At 37.8% G+C, this 22,324-nt stretch overlaps 2 protein-coding genes across 2 annotated transcripts; one reads left to right on the top strand and one right to left on the bottom strand.

Moving 5' to 3' along the window:
- Positions 1-9,422: 9,422 nt before the first annotated feature.
- On the top strand, positions 9,423-16,404 carry LOC145222740 (long-chain fatty acid transport protein 2-like). Its single transcript, XM_080088928.1, has 13 exons — positions 9,423-9,659; positions 9,733-9,874; positions 10,584-10,760; positions 11,125-11,224; positions 11,546-11,638; positions 11,974-12,132; positions 12,400-12,524; positions 12,888-13,085; positions 13,410-13,480; positions 13,571-13,697; positions 13,757-13,946; positions 14,687-14,807; positions 15,219-16,404. The coding sequence occupies exons 1-13, from the start codon at positions 9,484-9,486 to the stop codon at positions 15,400-15,402; spliced, it is 1,863 nt and encodes a 620-aa protein (XP_079945054.1). The 5' UTR covers positions 9,423-9,483; the 3' UTR covers positions 15,403-16,404.
- A 348-nt stretch (positions 16,405-16,752) lies between these two features.
- LOC145223593 (crystal protein-like) lies at positions 16,753-22,039 on the bottom strand. Its single transcript, XM_080089996.1, has 10 exons — positions 21,750-22,039; positions 21,028-21,145; positions 20,494-20,695; positions 20,213-20,343; positions 19,315-19,526; positions 18,728-18,986; positions 18,501-18,658; positions 17,990-18,151; positions 17,445-17,571; positions 16,753-17,074 (listed from the first exon to the last, which is right to left on the bottom strand). The coding sequence occupies exons 1-10, from the start codon at positions 22,037-22,039 to the stop codon at positions 16,799-16,801; spliced, it is 1,935 nt and encodes a 644-aa protein (XP_079946122.1). The 3' UTR covers positions 16,753-16,798.
- Positions 22,040-22,324: the final 285 nt, after the last annotated feature.

Raw genomic sequence — 22,324 nt, forward strand, 5'->3', positions numbered from 1 at the left:
CAGTTTTTAAGGCAAGGTTTGTGGCCATACCGATAGTGAGTTTGTTTGAAAGCAAAATTGTTGAAGCTTTACTTTAAATTCAACGATTTTTGTACCAGATCGCCACATATTAACCAGAATATACACAGTAGGCCCCAAACTTCGACAGCGATGTAAGAGCCGCATATAACCAGGCGAAGAGCCGCATGCGGCTCGCGAGCCGCGGGTTGGCCACACCTGTTGTACATCTTCTGCGAGATTGTAGACTTTTTTGTCGAGGGCCCCGTCAACAGATGAGGACCGGAAATAGCGATTTTCTTTTTTGTGCTTGTAAAGATTTGTGTTTGCACTCAAAACGGGTTTTCTGAACTTCAACTGACAGTGTTTTCGCTTTTGTTTAGGTTTTTAAGGATCATCGCCCTGTTTACGTAACAACCATTGTCCGACACACAATGATTTTTTGTCGTATTTGCTGGTAATACCACTTGCTATAAAAAACTGTATATGGTGGTTGATTAAGAAGTTCTACACTTGGCTGGCAGAAGACATTTCCTTTGCGAGTGACTACATAAGCCTGATATCGAAAAGCAAACAGTGGGAGAAGTCCAACCTTGAACTCTTAACTGAAATGTCATACCCACTCTCAGTTATTCTATTTCAAAATCGAAAATAAATATCAAACAGGTACCTTTTGAAACCGACATCAGCGGATATAACTTAACTATCAATGGTCTGCACCAGCGCGAATATTTGTAGATAGATGTAAAACACCTAGGACATACTATCAGTACAGGTGTAATTTATCGCCACCATTGTCGAGACTTTAAAGATTTTGAGATAAGATTTATCCAATCAATAGATCAAATGCAACAAAAAATTAGACATAAACTATGTTGGCGGAGACATTAATATAAATCTTAAAAATATCATGAATTCGGTGAAGATTAAAAACTATGTAAATCTCATACACAGCACAGAATGCAATATTCCTGTCACTCACCCAACCAGATACAGTCCACCTTCTTGTTTAGATCATTTTTATACAATTTCAACACACCACATACTACCAGCAATTCTAAAATTTGAAATATCAAACCGCTTAATTCTAAAATGAGCAGTGGATATTTATTACCAATCATAATAGATATCCACTGCTCAACACACCTCCAGAAAAAAAAACTCCCTTGATTGTAAGGACACTCAAAAACTTTCACACTGAAGACTTTTTAGTTGACATTGACATAAGGTTATGTTTGAATTTGCATCACTTGGCATGTGTAACTTCCAACGACCTTGACTATAAATTTACCACATTTATAAATATATTCACATCTACCGTACAAGACCATGCTCCATTATGTCACTTTTCTAGAAGAGAAACAAAATTAAAACAAAACAATAGATAACAAAAGCCTTTTTCAAATCAACTAAAACAAAACTATTCCGAAAATGTTACAAACACAAAAATCACAACAATGTTATCAAATACAAACTTTACAACAACAAACTAAGCAATAAGCAAAACAACAACATCACATCATATTTATTTATTTGCAGTTACATATACACGGTTATTGCATGCAAATAAAATACAATAGGCAAGCAACAGGTGGATGGCGAAGGGGCCATATCGGTCATCATCAGCCACCTGGGTACAAAACAACAACACTTTCAAAACAAACCTGAAAAACAGTAAAAGAAATTACCAATAATGAAACTCAACAAACTAACATGTACATGGATAGCAATGACATAGCAATACAAATGAATGAACATTTTTTTACTGTCGGGAAAAAATAGCAGAGCAAATACAATCCACAAAAACACAATATCAGTTATACTTAAAGAACAGCATCCCCAAATCTTTTTTCTTAGCACCCACTACAGAGTTTGATGTACAAAAGCAAATAAAATCTTTAAATCACAAAAAAATCACTCACTAGATACCCATTTGGGTAATCAAAATAGCAATAGAAGTTATCACCCCATAGTTAACAGACCTTTATAATGAATGCCTGGCAATATTCCATATTTCTACTTGTTTAAAAATAAGTCATATTACACCCATACCTAAGGTAAAAAGTCCAATATCATGATCGGATTACACACCAATTTCCATGACCCCAATATATTGCAAAATCCTTGAGAAATTATCACAATGCAACTGCATAAATTCCTCAGACCTACATGAAAACATTTTACAAAGTTTAGACAGTCACAACCGTCTTATAAATCACCAAACTTAGAACATAAATTGCAGTACTATGGCATCAGGGGCGGACCACTGGACTTAATCAGTATCTTCATTTCCAATTGAAAACAACACAGCAGTTACACCAACACATGGCTTACCTCAAGGCAGCATTTTGTCACGTCTGTTATTTCAACTAGCGAAGTTAAACGTGCCCTAAAAATCGATCTATCGTAACTTACTTTGTATCACTTGTTATTTGTATTTTTACGTGTTTTATTCTGGGTCACTTGTTGGGTATAAATGTTTGGGAATGATTGTGAGGAATAAGCGCATTGCTATATAGTCGTAGAAAATCGACACCAATACATTTTGACCTGTACCTACTTGTATTAAATTATACTTGCCTGCATATCAACATGTTTGTTTAGGCATTGCTTGACCAAGCCAAGAAGCAAAAGTAACGAACAAACAAGCCTTGGTTTCGCTTAATTAAGAGGATATACAATTAGTTTTTCATTAGGGCCTAATTTTCAGTTTGGCTTTAATTAATTGTCTGGTCAATCGTTCAAAGGTTCATGGCCCAAGGGACTTTCCCAAGGCCACAATCCGCTTTTAGTATCAAATCTCCGTACATGCACTTTTGACGCGGAATTTATCAGCAAATACTACTTACTGAATCTGAACGTGTCATCAGAACGTTTCTCATTCAAAAGGGGCTGTCACACGATCTGATAATTAAAAACGTTCTGATTACACGTTTAGATTGGAAAAGACTGGGCAGTAGTTTTAATTCAGTGAAAAGTTTCGGCAGCCTAAATTCAAGTAAGCCGTTTTGCCCTGGAGCTCAGCAGTTCGGAAGCGTGTGTGTACGATGCTTGTCTTGGCTTGTCTGACATGCTTTTCTGCAGGCCATTTTATTTGTGTTTCAGCAAATGAAGATTCACAAGCTTAACCATATTGCCTTAAACATAGACTGACACTTCTGTACCTGGTGTATGTTTATGACTTTAATAAATGGTTATGAAAGCTTTTATTAAACCAATACAATAGTCATGATACTTGTGGTTGTGACTAAAATCATTTTGTAGGTTTGTTGCAGGACCAGTAATTTGATTTTTGTTTGTAAAGCATTCATTTTGAAAGTACTAAAGAGCAGGTTCAAACCGCTTATCCAAGTAGGGTAAATCATTGTTTTTAAGGGCTTGGGACAGCCATTTTGTGTCAAATTTTATTTCTGTTTTGTTGCTTTGTAGTGCTTTGTCTCAAAATTATTTTATCCCTTGATAACAACTATGGTAGCTGCGTTTCGTGATTAACTGAAAGCAGACGCTTTATTACGTCACAAATCGTGCTGTGGCGTGATGTCACGAAACAGCTTTTACTTTAATTGCAAACATCTGAATGAAAACAAACATTAGTTTCGTGGTTAGGGTGCGTATGTTGCATTTCTCCCTTAAGGGTAGGCTGCGCACTTGGGAGAATGTTTTACGGGGTTTTAGTTGAACCTGGGGCGCTACTAAATGTGTATCCTAAGAAACGTTTGCAAGTAAATACCAGTGAAGTGACTAAGACTGTCACAATTTCGGACAAAATCACACCAAAGGGTGTTAAGTAGGGTTAATGAGTCAGTTTCGAGTCGAGTGTTCTTATGCTAACGGGCTCCGCAAATGGAAACTTCTGTATGCATGAAAGCTTTTTAGTTTAGACCAGTGGTTCTTAACCTTTTTATAACGGCCGAACCCCTACGATATTCTTCAGCCTTTGGTCGAACCCCAAGTTACATCCTAGGTTTTTAACCCATTTTGTTTGTTTGGTCATAATTAGTTTTTGTTTAAACGTAGTGGCAACAGTTACTGTTTGTCATTTTGTTAAATTCTGACATCATAATACAAGCAACTTGTTTCAGGATTGCTTTAATTCCGGCAATTTTTAGTTTTTACCGCGAACAATCCTCTTTGTTAGGTCAAAAAAATGAAAAGAAAACCTTAGAGCAGGGTTGCACAACCATTTTGCTAGGACGGCCGCGTCGCAGATTCTTATTTTACCAATTTACCTGCTTATTTTTGTTTTAAAATACTTGGTTTATATCATGTATTTACCATCTAATAGCGCCCAAAAAGCCCAGATTAATTTCTAGCTCGGTGCATAGATTGAGCTGCACGGCGAGGAGATAAGTCTTAAGTGTTTATGATGTCACAATCTATATTGTGATGCTTGTGGTACCTGTTTTGTTCGCATTGTTGGCACACAATAGGCGTACAAAAAGTCTGACACATATGGTTATTAGGCTGGTAATACTCTTTTTAGTACCACAAAAACTGTTTAGAGCAGTTTAAAACACCCCTGTCTAAGTTTAACCTTCCAGTGTTTTGATATTGAGCCGATACAAATTGCCGTTTTTAGCGACTATAGACCCTAAAGTTTGAAAAAAACAAGCATTTGTATTGTACTTCAAAAAGACCTTCGTCGAACCCCTGATTCGGCGTTGCCGAACCCCTGGGGTTCGATCGAACACCGGTTAAGAACCACTGGTTTAGACAGACAGATTACACAATGCAGTTTTAAATGGAACTTTGCAGTTTTAAGTAAGACTTTGTGTAAAGTATAAAACAGGTTACAGAAACATTACTAACATTGTGTGGATGTTTTCAGCCTTTTACACTCAAATGAGATATAAATTTAATAAACGCTATAGCATTTTGAGTCATTGTGGTGTACAGTCTTTTTCTGTATTGGTTAAATTGGTCTGCTTGACCCCTAAAGTTAGTTTATGTTGTCAATTAAATCAAACAAGATGCTGAAATTTGTGTTTTGGAAGGCTAAAAAACCCAACATAAAAAAATCGAAATGTGTACTTTTTTATTGGATAGTCGACATGGCATATTAATAGGGTAAAAGCAATCGGTAAACATAACTTTTTACGACCAGTAGAAATGTATTTTTATCATTGCCTGCAGGTATAGGAGAAATACAGAAATGCGACCGCGCACTTTATAGTCGTAACTAGAAATGCCCAAGGTCAGAAGGACGCGTTCTTGCGCCTCGGTAAAGAATGAATCTCTTTTTTTACCTGAAACACGAGCATACGAAGTATTAGCAGATTAAACATAGTTTTGCGGCAAAAGTTCAGCAGGTTCGGTTTAGTATGAAGTACTTCAAGGTGTTTATTGTGATTGTACGACAATTTTTTAGAGGCGTTTGTGTTGAGTTAGCTGGCTTTAAAATGCATAAACAGAAAATTTATTATACATTATTTTTATTTATTTATTTTGTAATTCATTGTCATAATTTCCGTTTGATAACATGTTAGCTATTTGAAAGCCAAGCAAAAATGCTGTTGCTTTATGAATTACAAATTGTGTAGCACGGGATAGTTCAGCAAGCATTTTCTGCCGCAATGGTGTTTTGATACAAGCTTACATGGGGAAACTAATCGGTAAATTTAAAAGTAAATGCCGGAGGACATTTATGCGGGTCGATGGTTTTAATAGAGTCTGAAACATTTGTTTGGCTGCGTGTAGCAAATGCTTCTATTAGGTTATTGACGATGTTTTTTTCCTTATGTGTTACAAAACAAATTAGATTAGATAAAAGTTGCAAATGCTGAATTAACAGCTGTGTCACAACACTGTCTCGAAAGTTTACGGAAAACAGAAAAAGAACAACGATAGTCTTTTGTAAAGAGTACGGGCTGAGGTTTGAAACTCGCTCGTGCGTTGTGAAACGTAACAATCGACAATTACTGGGAATCGCTTATGTCGAAAGAACAAGCTGTTTTCCATGTCAAAGTTGTTTTCAACGGAACTTTTCGACATAAAATAGAATAATACATTGCCCAGATGATGTCCCAGACGTTCCCTGACGGAATAAATATGCTGGTTTAAGTCCCTTTTCTAAAACTATAGCTCTCAGTAGATGATTCAGTTCCGCTATTAAAAGTCGAAAAAAATCAATGTACAGGCAACGATTTTTAGCTTTAAATCAACAAAGAAGACATTGATAAAGAAGTTTCCATTTAAGAATAAACTCTGATATTCGTGGGCCCCTTAGACCGTTATGTGCCCAGTGCAACGGCTGCGCTTCCCTCTTGTGGGCCAATGGCACCAGCTGGTCGCAATTCATAATTGTCGTACCACACGTTCAGGGTCTGAAGTTTGACCGGCGGTATCAAGGCATTCATTGAACACGCGACTTTGACTGTGCTTTGTGTGTGCAATGTGGTTACATTTGCTTGTCGTTGATAACCGCTAATTTGAAGCATTAAAAGAGGACGGAAGCGTTTTCTGGTGTAAGTCGTGAGCTAAATACATGTGGTTGAATTGTAGACCAAGAACTGTTTAAAGTGGAGTGCTGAAAAACAACTTGCAGTTGGTTTAACCATGCACAGTTCACTGCAGAATTCAACCTCCAGAAACTGAGTTAAACGTCGTACTGTTTCTAATTAGTCAAATCGGTGAAATGCGACCAGGCGAACCGAACCCTCCGACCGAGAAAAACAACAGTTAGGACTTCGCACGCTATTTTTCAGCTGTGTTAAGTGTTGTCGGTTTGCGCAACAGAACTCCTTCCGGTAAGAACGTTTTACCCACTGTTCCCCGGTAGGAAAGAGGCAATGGGTCAAAGTCTTTACCCACCTGAAGACAAACATACCAAAGGAGGCTTTTGAACTCTGCATGACCGTAACCGAACGGGGTTCAGACCGCGCTTGCTGTCCTTCGGGTGAACTTTCTGTAATGTTGACTCTTTTGGTGTAGTTTTTTCTCGTGCACATTGCACGGCAGAGAGCGTGAGGCCGTGAGCCTAATTATTCGTACGCGACCGGGGTCGTGTCCTTTGAGGCAGTGTTTCCCAACGCAGGGGTCGCGACCCAAAGTTGAGTGGCCTGGAAATTCTTTTTGTTGAAGTTTTGTGAGAAAAAAATCTTTTTGGTCTAGGTTTTGTTAGAAAAGATTTGAGACAAGTTCTCGATATTGTTTCCGTTTGCATTACCACGACTTTTAGATGTAGCTTGTTTATAATGACTGACAGCATTGTTTGTTTTTTGATGTTATAAACTGGTTGTCAGCTCACTACAAAGTATTGCCTGCGTGATATGTTATATGGTCAAAGAGTGAGTTTTGCTGTAAAGGTTTAGCATTTACCTTAGCATAAATAAATGTCAGTCAATGAACTGATTGACACACTTAAAACATCGAAAGTTGGTTTGTTTATACAACCAAATCGGTAATGTTTGGGTTTCTTTAAAATTTGTTAGAGAACCAATCTCTGTAAAGTGCTTTTGCTGTGTGGTTAAAGTGAAAGTTTGGTTTACGCAAATCAGCGGTTTGATTACAACCCTATGCACCTTTCTCACCTCGTCATTTCAGAGAAAGCCGCCCCGAAGCGACCTCGATTTCTTATGAAGTTGTTTGCATATAAAAACCTTGAGGCGTTTTGCACCAGCGCATGGAATGTTGTAATAGTTGCGCTGACAATTTTATATTCATTTGCCACTGTATCGTAAACATAGTCCTGTCACGCGTAATTATTGTTTTGTTGTGAATTGAACCTGCGTTGAAAAGTGGTCAACATACAGCAAAGGAATGGCAATGTAGCAATCAAATACATAATTACACAAACAATCTCTGTAATTGCTAGACATCATTTCGCATATATCTTCAGTTTGGATTTGGGCGTTGTACTTCTTAAGTCAAAACCAGTCATTATCGCATTAGGCTTCCAAAAAGCGTTGATTTGCCAAACAAAGAACTAATGTCTTCGTTGTGCAGATCCAAATTGATTTTTCGTAATTTCACATTTGCCAGTTAAATCAACGCAGAAAGCATTCATGTTCTGACTGCAGACCGTGTTTGCAAATATGCTTCATGTTTTGATACGCGCGCCCCGCCGTTGAATGAATAAAGTGGCTTGTACTCCACAAATTAGCCTTTTCCGGTCTACAGGCCGATATCAAATTTTGATTTCGCCCTTTGCCAGTTCCTAATTAAATTTAATTGTTCGCATTAAGCAGCGATTTCAGGCGTTTATGGTTTAGGCCACAGTCGTATTCAATTTATGTAAGGCAACGAATTACTGAAATCGAATAATCTGATTAATGCGAGCGTTTTGAAGTTCTTCAGATAAAACGGCTTGTCAGAACCGAAACTTATGAAGCGGAAAAGAACGCCGTTTTACGGTCTGATGCCCATCAGCAACGCAGCTGGCAAGCGGGGCATCCTTACCTCAGCAAATGCATGAAAGGTAGTCAGTCATGCGCATTGGCCTTACGCTGTAAGACAGTTGCATGTATTCAAGATAAGAGAATGACTATGCTGTCATGGCAGTATGGATTAGTAGGCCGTTGGATCATTGTATTGTAAAATAAAACTTGGTAATAAATGAGGACATTTGACATTTGTGAAGAATAGTCAGTCTAGGGCAGGGGTGCACAACCTTTTTGCTAAGACGGCCGCATCGCAGATCCTTATTTCACCAACGGCCGCCAATTACCTGCTTGTTTTTGTTTTTAAATTTATTCTGTGAAAATAGGGCTTGTCCCACATACATAAACCATCTAATGGCGTCCAAAAAGCCCGGATAATTTAAAACTTGATCCGCAGATTGAGCTGAACAGTCTGACGACCAGTCTGAGCTTTTTAGGACGTCATAATCTATATTGTGACGCAAGAGATGACTGTTCATTTGCATTGTTTGCACACAATAGGCGTATATAAAGTGTTATCCACAGGGTTACTAGGCTGGTAATATTCTTTACAGTCTTACAAAATCTATTTAATGCAGTTTGAAAGTCAAAATACTTAGCAAAAGAGTTTTTTTACGTCACGGCCGCCAGTGCATATATTTTAATAAACAAGTTCACGGCCACACAGATCGTCTATTCGGCCGCATGCGGCTGTACGGCCGCAGGTTGTGCACCCCTTGTCTAGGGGAAAAAGCCCCAATTGGTCAGACGTTTAATCTGTATTTCAATTGTGCTATAAGGCAACGAGGTGTTCCTACATTGAATTAACCGCTGCACAACCAAATTCCTAAAACCTATAAAGGAACTTATCTTTTTTCTTAAAGATCATTTGCTATGTGAAATAAGTACAAACGTGGTCTGGTACTTGGTACATCTTTGTCTCTGGTAATTCATGGTTTGTTCGTTAACAAATTGCACTGTTTACCATTTTAAACGTTTTGAACAGTTTTTCTTGCTTGTTTGTTATTATCTTTGTCTTCAAATCCGCTATTTCGCTTTACAGTATTTTTGCTTATGTTTAGTTTCATAAAAAGTGCATTTTAGTGTAACAGTACATTACTGACATACTATGATATTCTGGTCGTATGTGCTGGGTGCGCCGCTTTTGGTAGCAGGCTCGATATGGTTGCTGCTTAAAAAGTTTTATCCATGGATTCTTGAAGACGTTGCTTATATAACGGCATTTGGTGCACTGTTAGGCAAGTTCAAAAAGTTAAAATCGTCCAACACAAGTTTTTACAACATGTAAGTCAATTGTTTGTGTAACTTTGCAATTGTTAAAAACAAAACGATTGTGGTATTTATGTTTTTGATACAGACTTCAAATACAGGCAAAAAAGATCGGAGATCAGAAATTCGTTTTGTTTGAGGATCAAGTGTGGACGTACAAATACATGTTGGACTGGACGAACAAATGCGGTAGAGCGTTGCGCTCCGAAGGACTGAAATCCGGCGATAGGGTGAGATAGCACATCCAAGATGCTGGTTAAATTGTGTTTTGTCCTGCCGAAAGGGTTTCTACGTTACTGTTAGTGCAAACTTATATTTTGTGCGCAACATGGTTGGGTCAAATCGTTCCCGAAATCATTCGTGACCCACCGTCTTGGTTTGGGGGATAATTATGTTATGATAGCAACGGAGTTCTTCTTAAAGTACTAGTGATTGACAGTTTTCTAATGACGCGGTGGTCAGCTCAATTCCAACAACAATGCAGTTCAAAATAGTACTTAGCTACTGAGGTCGGGCTCAATCGCGTGTGTTTCAGTCTGTAAACACGCTCCAAAGTGTGCAAGAAATATTGTGCGGAAAGATGCGAATAGTTACTGCTTGTCATTGATGTTTTTTCTGTTTTGCCTTCAATCTAAATTTATAAGACTTTTTTATGTTTACTTACTTACACATTAAATATTGCTTATACCTCTATTTATTAGTGTTTAAAATACATTGGGTGTTGTTTAGTTTTCAATTTTAGGTTGATTTCACTACATTTAAAAAAATGCTAAAATGAATCGAATTTTTTCAAACAATGTCTGAGATAGGATTGTCGATAAAATTGCTGCACAAATGAGCACACAGGCCCGTCTTTTAGGTTTGAACCCTACCCGAAATGCCCCAGTTTACAACTTTGGTTAAAACAGTATTTCTATTTTTTTTTACTATTTGTCACAGTTTGGTATGTTTATGCTGAACGAGCCGGCCTATGGAGCTATATGGGTTGGATCTATGGCACTTGGAGTTGTACCAGCGTTTATTAATACTAACCTGCGAGCGAAGTCTCTGCTCCACTGTATTGACGTTGCGGAGATGAAGCTTTTAATTGTTGGAAACGATCCAACGCTTTTGGAGGTACTTAGGATATCGGCTTTCTTAGTTGATTGTTTTGCATCAAAAATCGGAAATCCTTTACTTATAACTTAGGAATTTTATAAATGTTTTTGGTTTTGCAATGATATATTTTAGCCAGAAATATATACTGCTTATTGGTTAGTTTTTGGTTTTGAACCATTTATTGCATCAACGAGTGAAAACAGTTTTGGAATATTTTTCCACAGACAATAAATGCAGTTTAAGCATTTCAGGCATATTATCAGCTTAGTTCTTTCACATCAAACTTCTTTTGCACTATTGAACTTTATTTTCCAGATTTACGAATCTGTCTTTTCAAATACATTTAGTTTATTCTGACAAAAATTGACATATTGCATAACAGGCTGTCAACCATATCAAAGAAGATCTTCAGGAACGCAAAGTCACTGTGTATGTATATGGGGAGCAAACTGACGATTATGAATCGTTTTATAATTTAGTAGGTAAGTCATTTTTTGTCAAATAGTCCCGTAAATGCAACATATGCCCACAAAAGCACGCCATGGCGTCAATGCGTGGAATTGTGAAGTCTTGACCCCGCACATCTTCACAAAAAGTTCGTGTCCAAACAATCTTATATAATACTGGCATTGCTGTTCCTGAAAGGGTCGGTACGTCAATAACGGGGATTTACGTGCTAGAAATAAGTGTTGGGGTTTTTAAAACATTAAAGCAAACAACAGATGCTGGTTTTGGTCTATTTTAGGGATAGACAGTCAGGTTTCTTAGAAAACATTTTTTGGAAAGAACCGATTTTTTTTCAGACAAGCAAACGAATGACGACATTCCGTCTGACTGGAGAGGCAATTGGGGCTTTACTGATCCTATATGTTACATTTATACCTCGGGAACAACAGGTACAGTGCAAAATCCACAAATCGTAACTTATAATTTTGAAGATGTATATGCTTAAATGGTCCAACAATAATAATTAAATCGGTCAGTAGAGACGTTTTTTTACTTCGTATATTTTTCCATTCGTTTTTAATTCCATACCACTGCATTGTTGACACGTTTTCTTTCAATATTTTGTTTTTGAACTTTAAAATTAAAAAATTGTATTTATCAATTTTAAATGTTGATCTTGGTTTAAACATCTTGTAGGTGGTGTGGTTTAAATGTTTTTAAAATTGTTTTTACGCATTAAAAAAAATCTACGATTAGTGTAATATTGTTTTGTGTTCTTGTTAAGGTCTCCCAAAAGCTGTAAAAGTTTCCAGTCAAAAGTGTTTCCTGATTACAAACGCCCTTGCACTGCTGAAACCGAGTTCTAGCGACATCGTTTACACATCGTTGCCACTTTACCACACATCTGCATCGATTCTTGGGTTTTGTGGTACTCTGGTTTGCGGTGAGTTTAACCTTGCTGAGGTATAAATAAATTATGGAGTTGGTACTTAACATCACTAACAAAAAACCTTTACATCACAAAAATGAGGTTGGTTTAATGATGATCCAGGGAAAATGACAGTGATAATCCAATATCTCAACGGATTTGATCTAAATGCCGAAAATTGGTCAAAGATCAGTGGTTTTGGTGCAATTGAGCCAAATGTTATGTAATTTTGTTAAGCTCGAGATGATATTTTGTTCCATCAGTTTTGTTCTTCATTCGCAGGTTGTACGATGGTAATAAGAAAAAAGTTCTCTGCAAGTCAGTTTTGGCCAGATTGTCGCAAGTATAACGTCACCATCATTCAGTACATCGGCGAGACAATGCGATATGTCTGCAAACAACCAACGGTAAATATTTTTTTGGCATGATCACCGATAAATCATACGGTATACGTACCATGCATGGATTATTGAAATCATTTTTTACGGATGCTTGTAATGAAATTAAACTGAAACCTTTATCATAACGAAGACAAAAAGAATCCACCTTCCGTTTGCAAAACGATTGCTTCAGAGAAAACGTTTTTGCAAAACCTTATACTATTGCTGTCTGTTTCTGCAAAACAAACTTTTAACGAAAATAATTTGTTGCTGAAGGATGGAATAATGTGAAGCTTTCAAACCACTAATTGTAGTACTCCACTTTTTATCACTTTTGCCTTCAACTTCAACATGTACCGATTTTAACAGCAACCTTTTCTTTAAATTTAGACTCTTGACGACCGTAAACACAAAGTTCGAGCCATATTGGGAAACGGTTTACGACCTGATGTTTGGCGGACGTTCCTCGATCGTTACGGTGAAAATATTCAAGTGATGGAGTTTTACGCGGCTACTGAGGGCAACGTGGCTTTTATCAACTACCACAATAAATTTGGTTGCCTTGGAACAATGAGTCCACTGATGAAGGTGATTGTTTGAACATAGATAAATAACATAATTATTAGACTGTTATGTTTACGTCAACAAATACTAGTTTAATCATACAAAGCTTGTTAAAACAATTGAAGTGTTTTATGATTTTACAGTAAAATTCTGATAGTGTTTGACTGTTTGTTTAAGAAACAAAGTGGTTTGGTATCTGTTTTGTTTTACTTACAACTATTGCAACTTAAACCGGTCGTTTGAAACTGCTGTTGTTTTATTCCCTTATTTATCGATTACCATCAGTAACCATGACCCGGCGAAATTTCCCGACAAACTTAATGCGTCAGTAATCTTGTTGTGTTTTAGAAACTTGGAAATGGGGTAATTGTGAAATACAACCCCGACACTGATCAGATTGTTCGCAACTCAAAAGGACGGTAAGAAGTACACACTACCTAGAAGGCCTATATCGAAATCATGTCAAATGTTTGCCGAAAATCTGAATTTTAATGAAAACGTTGTAACAGAGTCATCGTCGCCGATGCAAATGAAACTGGTCTTCTACTGGGAAGAATCGACGAAACAATGGCAATTTCTGCCTACTCAGGCAACAAAAGTCTTACTGAGAAAAAAATCCTTCACGGCGTTTTCAAGGTCGGTTGCTATACGTAAGTAATGACTACATCAACTTAACCAGTCTTATCTACGTTTAGGAAGGCGACAATTATTTTAACACAGGCGACTTAGTTATGTGTGATGAAAACCATCACGTGCATTTTCGTGACCGTGTTGGCGACACCTTCCGGTGGAAAGGCGAGAATGTTTCGACGAATGAAGTGAGCGATATTGTTGTGCAAGGTCCAGGAATCAAGGAGGCCAATGTGTATGGTGTCGAGATTCCAGGTTTGTCTTCTTACTGGAAGCTTAGTTTATAACTCTAAGTATTTTTAGTTGAATATCAGTAAGTTACAATCAATTGGTCATTAAATCGACGTGGATCATTATGCTCCTTAATAATAATAAAAAAAACATCAGTTCAGTATTATTTTGCTAAGAAAACAAGCAACACAATCTGCTGGATTTATTAAACGTCATTTTCTGGGTCGAGGTCGTTACTAGATTCTTATCACATAACTTGACTCGAGGCGGCAGTTGAACCGATTCATGTTATAGATAGGAAAGATTAATCTGTCATATTCGAACATTTTTAAACACTGTTTTGTAGGGATGTGCCAAAACTGCAAATGTTCTGTTTGGTCGAGCACCGAGCATCTCACTTTAATGCTCGGTGCTCGGCCGAGCACGCTCGGTGCATTATGACGTCACAAAAAATCCCCTTTCTACGTTTTAGCTCTACAAGGCCTCTTACGTCACCGGTGGTGTTTTATTAAGCTGTACATGCCCATAAGTACGCGTTTTCCACCATGTAGTCCATTTGAAAAACCATTCGTTTTTGTTTAAAGACACCCTTTAGAACACTAGTTACATATGTTAGCAGTGCATGAATATGCAAATTTAACGCTCGGGTCAGTTTGTGCAACTGCTCGGCCGAGCACCGAGCATTAAAAACAGCGATGCTCGGTACCGAGTACTCGGGTTCTGGCTCGGCTCGGCGCATCCCTACTGTTTTGTAACGTTTCTAGGAAGCGAAGGTCGAGCTGGAATGGCAACGGTTGTATTGGAAACTGGTGAACTTGAATGCAAAGCTTTTTACGATTTTGTCTGTGACAATCTTCCTTCCTATGCAAGACCGTGTTTTGTCAGGTAAACTATTGCACAAAAACTGGTAAAAGGCTAATCGTTAGGTTAAGTTTATGTCACTTGGTGAGAGAAAACATAGTGACACCATTCCACTAAAACAATCATCAAGTCGGAAATAGCTGGGCAAAATAAAAAAAAACGTTATGGAGCGCATAGCAGGGAAGGTCACAGTTGGTGAATGATGGCCAAATGCGTTGCAGCTAGACCGCAATATCTAGCTTTAAAGCACATACAGTCAACTGCAATTTGCGGGTTACTCTGGAGTTGTTGGCCAGGAAAAGGCGATTGCGGCCAAATTACCGCCAACTGGTGTTTTAAGTCTGCACTTGTATATCAAAGATTACGACAAATATTTTTTTAGCTGCAAATGTGCAACTTTATCTCAATTTACTTTTCTTCATTGTAATACCACAGATTAACGGATTCTTTGGAAGTGACTGGAACTCTAAAACAACGCAAAGTCAATTTAAGGAAAGAAGGGTTTGACCTAAAGGCTGTGGAAGAAAAAATGTTCTTTTTGGACAATGACAAAAAACAATATGTTCCCCTCACATCTGAAATTCAAGTCGGAATTGAGGGTGGTACAATTCGAGTTTAACACTATATTTTGGTGTTAGGTATGGTTATTCTTGTGTACAAAGCGTGAAATCTAACAAACTTTGGTTTGAAGAACATAACCGGTTATTTTTTTGACTTGTTACGACAAAGACCTGCGTCCTACCTTGTTACGGTTGACTAGACAAAGTCGGTGAGAACCGGTTTTAATTCGTAACTTGCCATGGTCGTTAAACGACGATTTTACCAAACATTCTTGAATTTGGAAAATATTTGGTATGCCCATTACCTACAGTTACAAAATCACGCATTAAAGATAAGTTTCTATGCTAGATTATTTTTGTGCGAATCTCGTCGTAAAATCGTGATCTTTTTAATCTCAACCCTTTTATGCATCTTTTTAGCAATACTTATGCCATCGTGCAAAAATTTTATCTTGGCATTAAGTTGTTACATTTATTTTTGATGAAACTCGAACACCTTGCCTCAGTCACCTGTGTATATGCCTGTTATGCGTACGTCCCAACTTCGTGTATCCCGGCAATGTATTCCAGAACAAAGGTTTATGGCAGGGGTGGGCAACCTTTGTTACTGTAGGGCCAATTATAAGTGTCAAAATTGGATCGAGGGCCGCACATGTGCCATCACACAAAGTGATTTTGATTTGTTTCTTACCTAATATGCTCAACTGCAAGTATAATTCGTATTTGATTCTAGCCACATTTTGCCAGATCGCAGAAAACTAGCATCAGGCACATTAATCAGCTCAAAAATATGTAATAATTGGACTTGTTTGCCAGTACTTTTGAAATCCAAGCGTCTCTGCGGGCCGCACAAGCTTTAATGAAGGGCCGCAGGTTGCCCACCGCTGGTTTATGGTCTCTACTTCAATTTTTCACAAGTTTATTTTTTATTTTATGTTGGTGAAGAACAGCAATAACTCCAAGTGTTTGTAATCTGTTGTATGCTAACCTCATTTATGTTAATTTGTTGACTAAAATTTTGTAAACTTTTACGATAAATAAAAACGTCGTGCCTCATACTGCACCAGGTTTGTTGATGTTGCGATAGTGTTTGTGCAACGGCAAACAATTTCAGCAACTAAGCAAAGGGTTACCTATTGCACAATAAAATGTGCAATTTTCCCACACACTTGTCAATTGATCCTGTCAAAGCATTTTGCGGAGTACAAATGATCGGCAATTTTAATGGAACCTTGTGGTACAATAACAGTCTATTCTTAAAACGATGTAGAGGACAGATATTTTAGGCTTGTTGCACATCAAAAACACATTTGCGTATCTCCGAGTAAAAAATTATTATCAAACAAAACGACAATATAAATAGCATATACAGAGCAATTTTTGTGTGATAGTGCACAAAGTTGTTCAAATTATGTTTACTTTTACACCAATGCACAAATACCGAAAGTTTGCCGGTTACCGAATATATCCGAACACCATTATTGCCACTACTAGGTTCCATGCACATGCTGATACGCAATTGACAGAAGATGTGGTCGGTTCGGTGTCTTCAATGGAGGGAGTAGTCGTCATTCCAGTTGACGATTCCGGATTCGGAGTTGTCGTTGTTATGTTGACATAGAATCCAATCGAATCCCAGAAGTCACAATATTTCTTGCGGTAATCGGTTTGCACAATGCTCGCGGGCGCCTGTATGCGAACGTTGGACCAACTACTAATCGAGCCTCCTCCCTGTTCAGTAAATTATAGCATTTAGCGTTTAGATGTTTAGATATCTTAAGAACAGAACAAAAGTTTCTTGACTCTGCCAAAAGCGAGTCTGACCGCAACGGCAACCAAACGGTGCCTGATGTAAGTTTAAACCAACGGTTCCCGACAGATAAGTTCCTTTAAGCAACTTTAAACAGTTATACAAACTAGGAACAAACTATTTGGGATTTGGCTTTACATCAACTTGACAGATCGTATTACCAAGGTATATTTACAAACTACATGCCAAAATGAAGTCAATTCCTTCCTGGTTGGGAACCACTGATTTGAACAATAGCGTGCTACACTACAAGAATGGTAATAATGTTGTTAACAAAGTATTCACACTTACCTGTGTCTGTGGGATGTATGGCGGCCACACATTAACATCAGTGGAGGGATGACCGCTGTAGGCAAATGCTCCCCAGTAATCGCTGAACATCTGAACCACGAGTTGGTCGTCGGCAGTATAATCGACTCTGTACATAAAAAGAGTAATATTAAATGGCTCATTAGTTTTAGCACATTTCAAATGCACACAAGGGTTGTAATTTATCTCGGCCAGATGGTTAATGTTAAAAAAAAATTTTGCCTGCCAAAATACACAGAAATAAGATTTAATGTTTAAGAGGAATTTATATTAAAAATTAAAGGTTTAAATAATACAGGAGCAAAATTTTCCGTAACTCCTGCCTCCTGGCAGTAGGCTCCGCGTATATGTCCATAATGTATGTACACAACATCCAAAAGTTAAAAAAATCAGCTGACATCGCCGAAGTTTTTTTCAAAAGTTTTTTATTTTGTTTTCTCGTCGACTTTGCACATTTGAGGATCTCGTTATCCTAACAGCTCCGGGCCTAGCACATAAAACTAAAAAAGGTAAAATTTTAGTTGTACCCATTTCCAAAAACAAAGTAATTCTCAATTCCGTGCTTTGCAAGTCCACAAATCCCATTTTGATATTCTTCCTCTGTGCATCCCTCTTCATCTGTTCCGTGTGAATTAGCGTAAAGGTAAACTGGAGACGGCGCAGGAAAACTCGATGTTTCAGAAATAAACCTTTGTGAAAAATGAAAGCGAGCGTTCGTAAACTTCGTTTTTTGGGAATAGTATAGCAGATAATAAATAACTGATATCACACTTGAGTGGTTGACAGCCTATATTTTAGTATTTTATTGCAAATATTGTTATAAAAACTAAAGTTGTTTTTGGTGCAGGCAGATATTGCCATAAACAAGTACAAAACATTATCTTTTTATAGCCATTTGCAAGTTTAATTTACAGAAAGTTATAGGTCTCCGTTAACATGATTAAAATGTAGCGAAATATATTGCCCACTACTGAATATTCTTGCCATCGGTAAATAAATACACAAATGAAGAAATATTGGGGAAGCAAACGGTATCACCTGGCCAGGGCTCGAGTCGGGCAGACAAAGAACATGTCTTCGATCTCGTCCGCACCTGTCGGAGCGTAGTTATCTCGTAGACCCAAGTTGTCAAGCTCCTCGTAAGTATCAGCTATGAGATTTCCGTAGTAGTCTCCCAGCATCATAGTATTAAGGGTCTATTGAGCGTGACAGTGTTTAAAACGCTTTAGCGACGATGTCGTAAAAAAACTACAAACTCTACTAACCCTATAAAAAACGCGTGGCAGGGTTCGGTTTAGAAAAAATGTGTCGATATAGCCTAGTTCGTCTGTTTGGGTTCCAATTAGGATTTCTTTGTCACTTTGCCACTTGCCATCCCGGAAGAGGTTGAGCGGTTGGTCTGTGAACTCGTTCCCGTCTATCACTGGCCTGTAAGGCTCTACCATGCTGTAAATATCCCTTGCAGCAACTGCAGTGGCCATTACTATTCGTCGCGCGCTGACGATTTCCTCTGGTTTTCTTCCCCTGAAACGACAATGTATAATTTTCAAAAATGAAGTTTAAAAATGAAGCGCATTGGAATATTTGTTGTTCTTGATGAACTATATAGTTGGTCCCAAACAAAAATATTTTTTTCTTTTTTTGTACATTAATAAACGTTTTCATTGCAAACAACATTCCAAATACGATTGCGAAGCGCATGAAGGTCCAAAAAAATTGGTTGCGTTTCTAAAGTCGTTTTTCACCGGTAGCTTGTGCACCGGCAAAATTATATCACAACACAGGTACTTTTAAAGCATAGCATCTAGATTTACAAATCGTTTTTTATTAGACCAGCAAAAGCTTTACTTACAGTAGACATTCTGTTGTTGTTTCGACTGTAGTGTTACACCCCAAAGTCTCAATTAGGATTTCTGTAATCCATTTCGCCTCTTCAGGAGTATAGTAATAGAAAACTGCTGGGTTGCTTTGCATTAATGCTCGTTTGAACATCGGTTTACTGATGTCAGAGATGAGATGCATCATCACGGACTGCGCCCCCGCACTGTTGCCAAATATAGTTACCTACGGGCAAGAACCATCAGTCAGACTGTTTGCCTACGATAGTGATTTTGGCGGTTGAACTAAACCGGTGGTCCACAACCCTAAACTGTGTTTGTAGGGAAATGGGTAGACCAAGAAACGCGGCTATTCTTCGACTCAGTTGAATTTTTAGACCGTTTCATAAAAAAGGGCACAAAGCATAAATCGCTTCTTCAAATCGGCACAAAATATATGCCTCATATATTATAACATATGTATGGGATCACTATTTGAATAAGAAACTGGTGATGTCTGTTTATATAGGACGAAATATATATTTCTGTTGATTTATGGAAACGATTTATGCTTTGTACTTGTTTTTTATGAAACAGTCCAAACATCTTCCTAACTAGTTAGCATATTAATTTGTGAAATTTTCCCCAAGTCAGGGCTGATCAGTTCGATCAGTTGATTTGCGATTCTTGATTTGCCTTGGTTTAAGTATAACAGTAACCTACTCGCGTACTATCCAGAAAACTCTGGCGTATCTCTGGGGGAACGCGTATGACAGGTTAAAAATCACTAAACCGGCCCAAAAATGTTATCTATCACATAAACTGAAAGAGGAAAATGATTGTCGAAACTATGATCTTTGCATAAGGTTACTTGTGAACAAAACGTTTAAGCAATTTTACAAGAAACGCATTATATAATAACTCCATAATTACTTCGTTTTTGTCTCCCCCAAAGTTTTCGATGTTGTCTTGCACCCATTGCATGGCAAGTTGTTGGTCTTTCAAACCCTGGTTTCCTTCAAACTTCGTACCACCTTCCTCGTGCACCAAAAAACCAAGTGCATCTGCAAGCCAAAATTAAATGACCAACAAAAAAATCTTTGTCAGATTATTTATTTTCACTAAAATACTTGAAGATTTATGTCAAGTAGGTTTGTCAGGTGCTAAAAAGTTCACAGTTCTAAAATGAAAGTATTATCTCAGAAATTACTTACCCAATCGATAGTTAATTGCCACCATAACGGTATTCGTGGTATTGCTAAACAATGTTCCATCGTAAATAACCATAGTCCCCGCACCAAAGAAAAACGCTCCACCGTGTATCCAGAACATCACGGGAAGTTTGCTTGACGAAGGGTTGGTTAAATCCACAGCGGCAGGAACAAACACGTTTAAAACCAAGCATTCCTCTTTGAACTGCAGATGAATGTAATACACATGTAATACACATCAAGTTACTGACAGTTCGACACCAAAGTCAGCAAAAAAGTAATTTGGTAACAGAATTGTGTAAATTTATATGTAGTGTTGAGTTTAAGTCGAGGTTTGGGACGTGCACTTTATAGGAATAGGGATGAGCCCACTCATCAACTGGTTACTAATTAATTTATCTAATAGTATTGTTCTGTAATACAGTAAAATATAGTTTATTCAAAAAGGAAACTAAAAATGTTGAAAACATTTATTTGTTTAGAGGAGTTTGTTATTAAATGATTTTAAGACTAAGACGTTATCATTTAGAATCCTACGTTTCTGTTGCAATTCCCGTCGGCGTCACAGGTTGCTTGACCTTGAAAACATCTCAAATAATCGGGCTCTGAAGCGTTTATATTACCTTGATTTGTGACTGGTTGTGGAGGCATGTATCTGGGAAAAAGCGACTATGTTATTTGTTTTTTAAAATCTCGGTTAATTGAAAGGTGTGCTAAACACACTTTTGGTAGTTTCGGTGTTTCAAACGCTTGGTGAGTTGTGGATTTGATGTTAATATGATGCAGAGTTGTCATGTTACCTCTTGGTAAAACAAAAACCTTAGTCTATCAATCGCAATTTGCAAACAAAACAAGACGGCCATAGAGCCGGAAAAAATAACAATACTTTACCCATCATATTTGCAACTTAGTTCAAATTTTAAAGTAAGCGTGCGTGTATATGTTTCACCCAGTAACAAAATATTGTAAAACTAGATGGTGGAGTGGAAAGTTTGAGAATACCTGCTTCACACCTGTTGTACTGAGTCCTTGGTGAAATGTAAATGTTTTATACCCTATTAATTGTTTGTACTGGAAGATTAGAATGTACGTGCCAGGTAAACCTGTGCACTGCATACAAAATTAAGTTTCATGGTCGACCTTGAACTTTATGCATGCGAGGAAGCGCAGTTTACCAAACCCAAACAAACAAAGCGTAACACGTCATGAGCACTCCAGCAGCTTATAAGAAAGGTTTCATCACCGACATAATTACACACCTTTGTGGTACTGTGCCGTACGGAATGCTGTAGAAGACATGTGATTGGTCCACACTTCGACCAATCACAGTCCCGCTGCTTGTAACCACTTCGGGAAACGCCCTAGCTGCTTTCAGTTCCTTTGTTCTGGGAAAGTACTCGGCCTCTGTGTGCTTGTAGATTGTCATGTCCAGCATTTTTGCTTTGGATAGATACCAATCGAAATCATAATCTTCAGTTTTAACTGTGTTTACCACTGCAGCTCCACTAACGACCGCAATTGAAAAAACTACGGTTGTATACACACCCATCATTGCGCCACACTGAATTTGCACTACTTCTTGTTCCCTGCTAGAAAAATGGATGTTATATATTTCCGCTAAGTAAAAATATCCTCTTAGGATGCACGTTGTTTTGATCAAGTCTCTATGAATCAAAGCCATCGACACAGATCAAAATCAAGGCTTGTTTACACATAAAACAACATATACGTGCCTTCGCACAATTGAATCCACCCAATATAATAATAACGTAGAAAAACATTTCCGAATTTTCTTAAGACGCGAAGTCTTTAAGGGTTTGTTTTGTTTTCTGCA

The sequence above is a fragment of the Phallusia mammillata genome, chromosome 4 (assembly GCF_965637545.1).
Source record: "Phallusia mammillata chromosome 4, kaPhaMamm4.hap1.1, whole genome shotgun sequence".
NCBI classification, from domain to species: Eukaryota; Metazoa; Chordata; class Ascidiacea; order Phlebobranchia; family Ascidiidae; genus Phallusia; species Phallusia mammillata.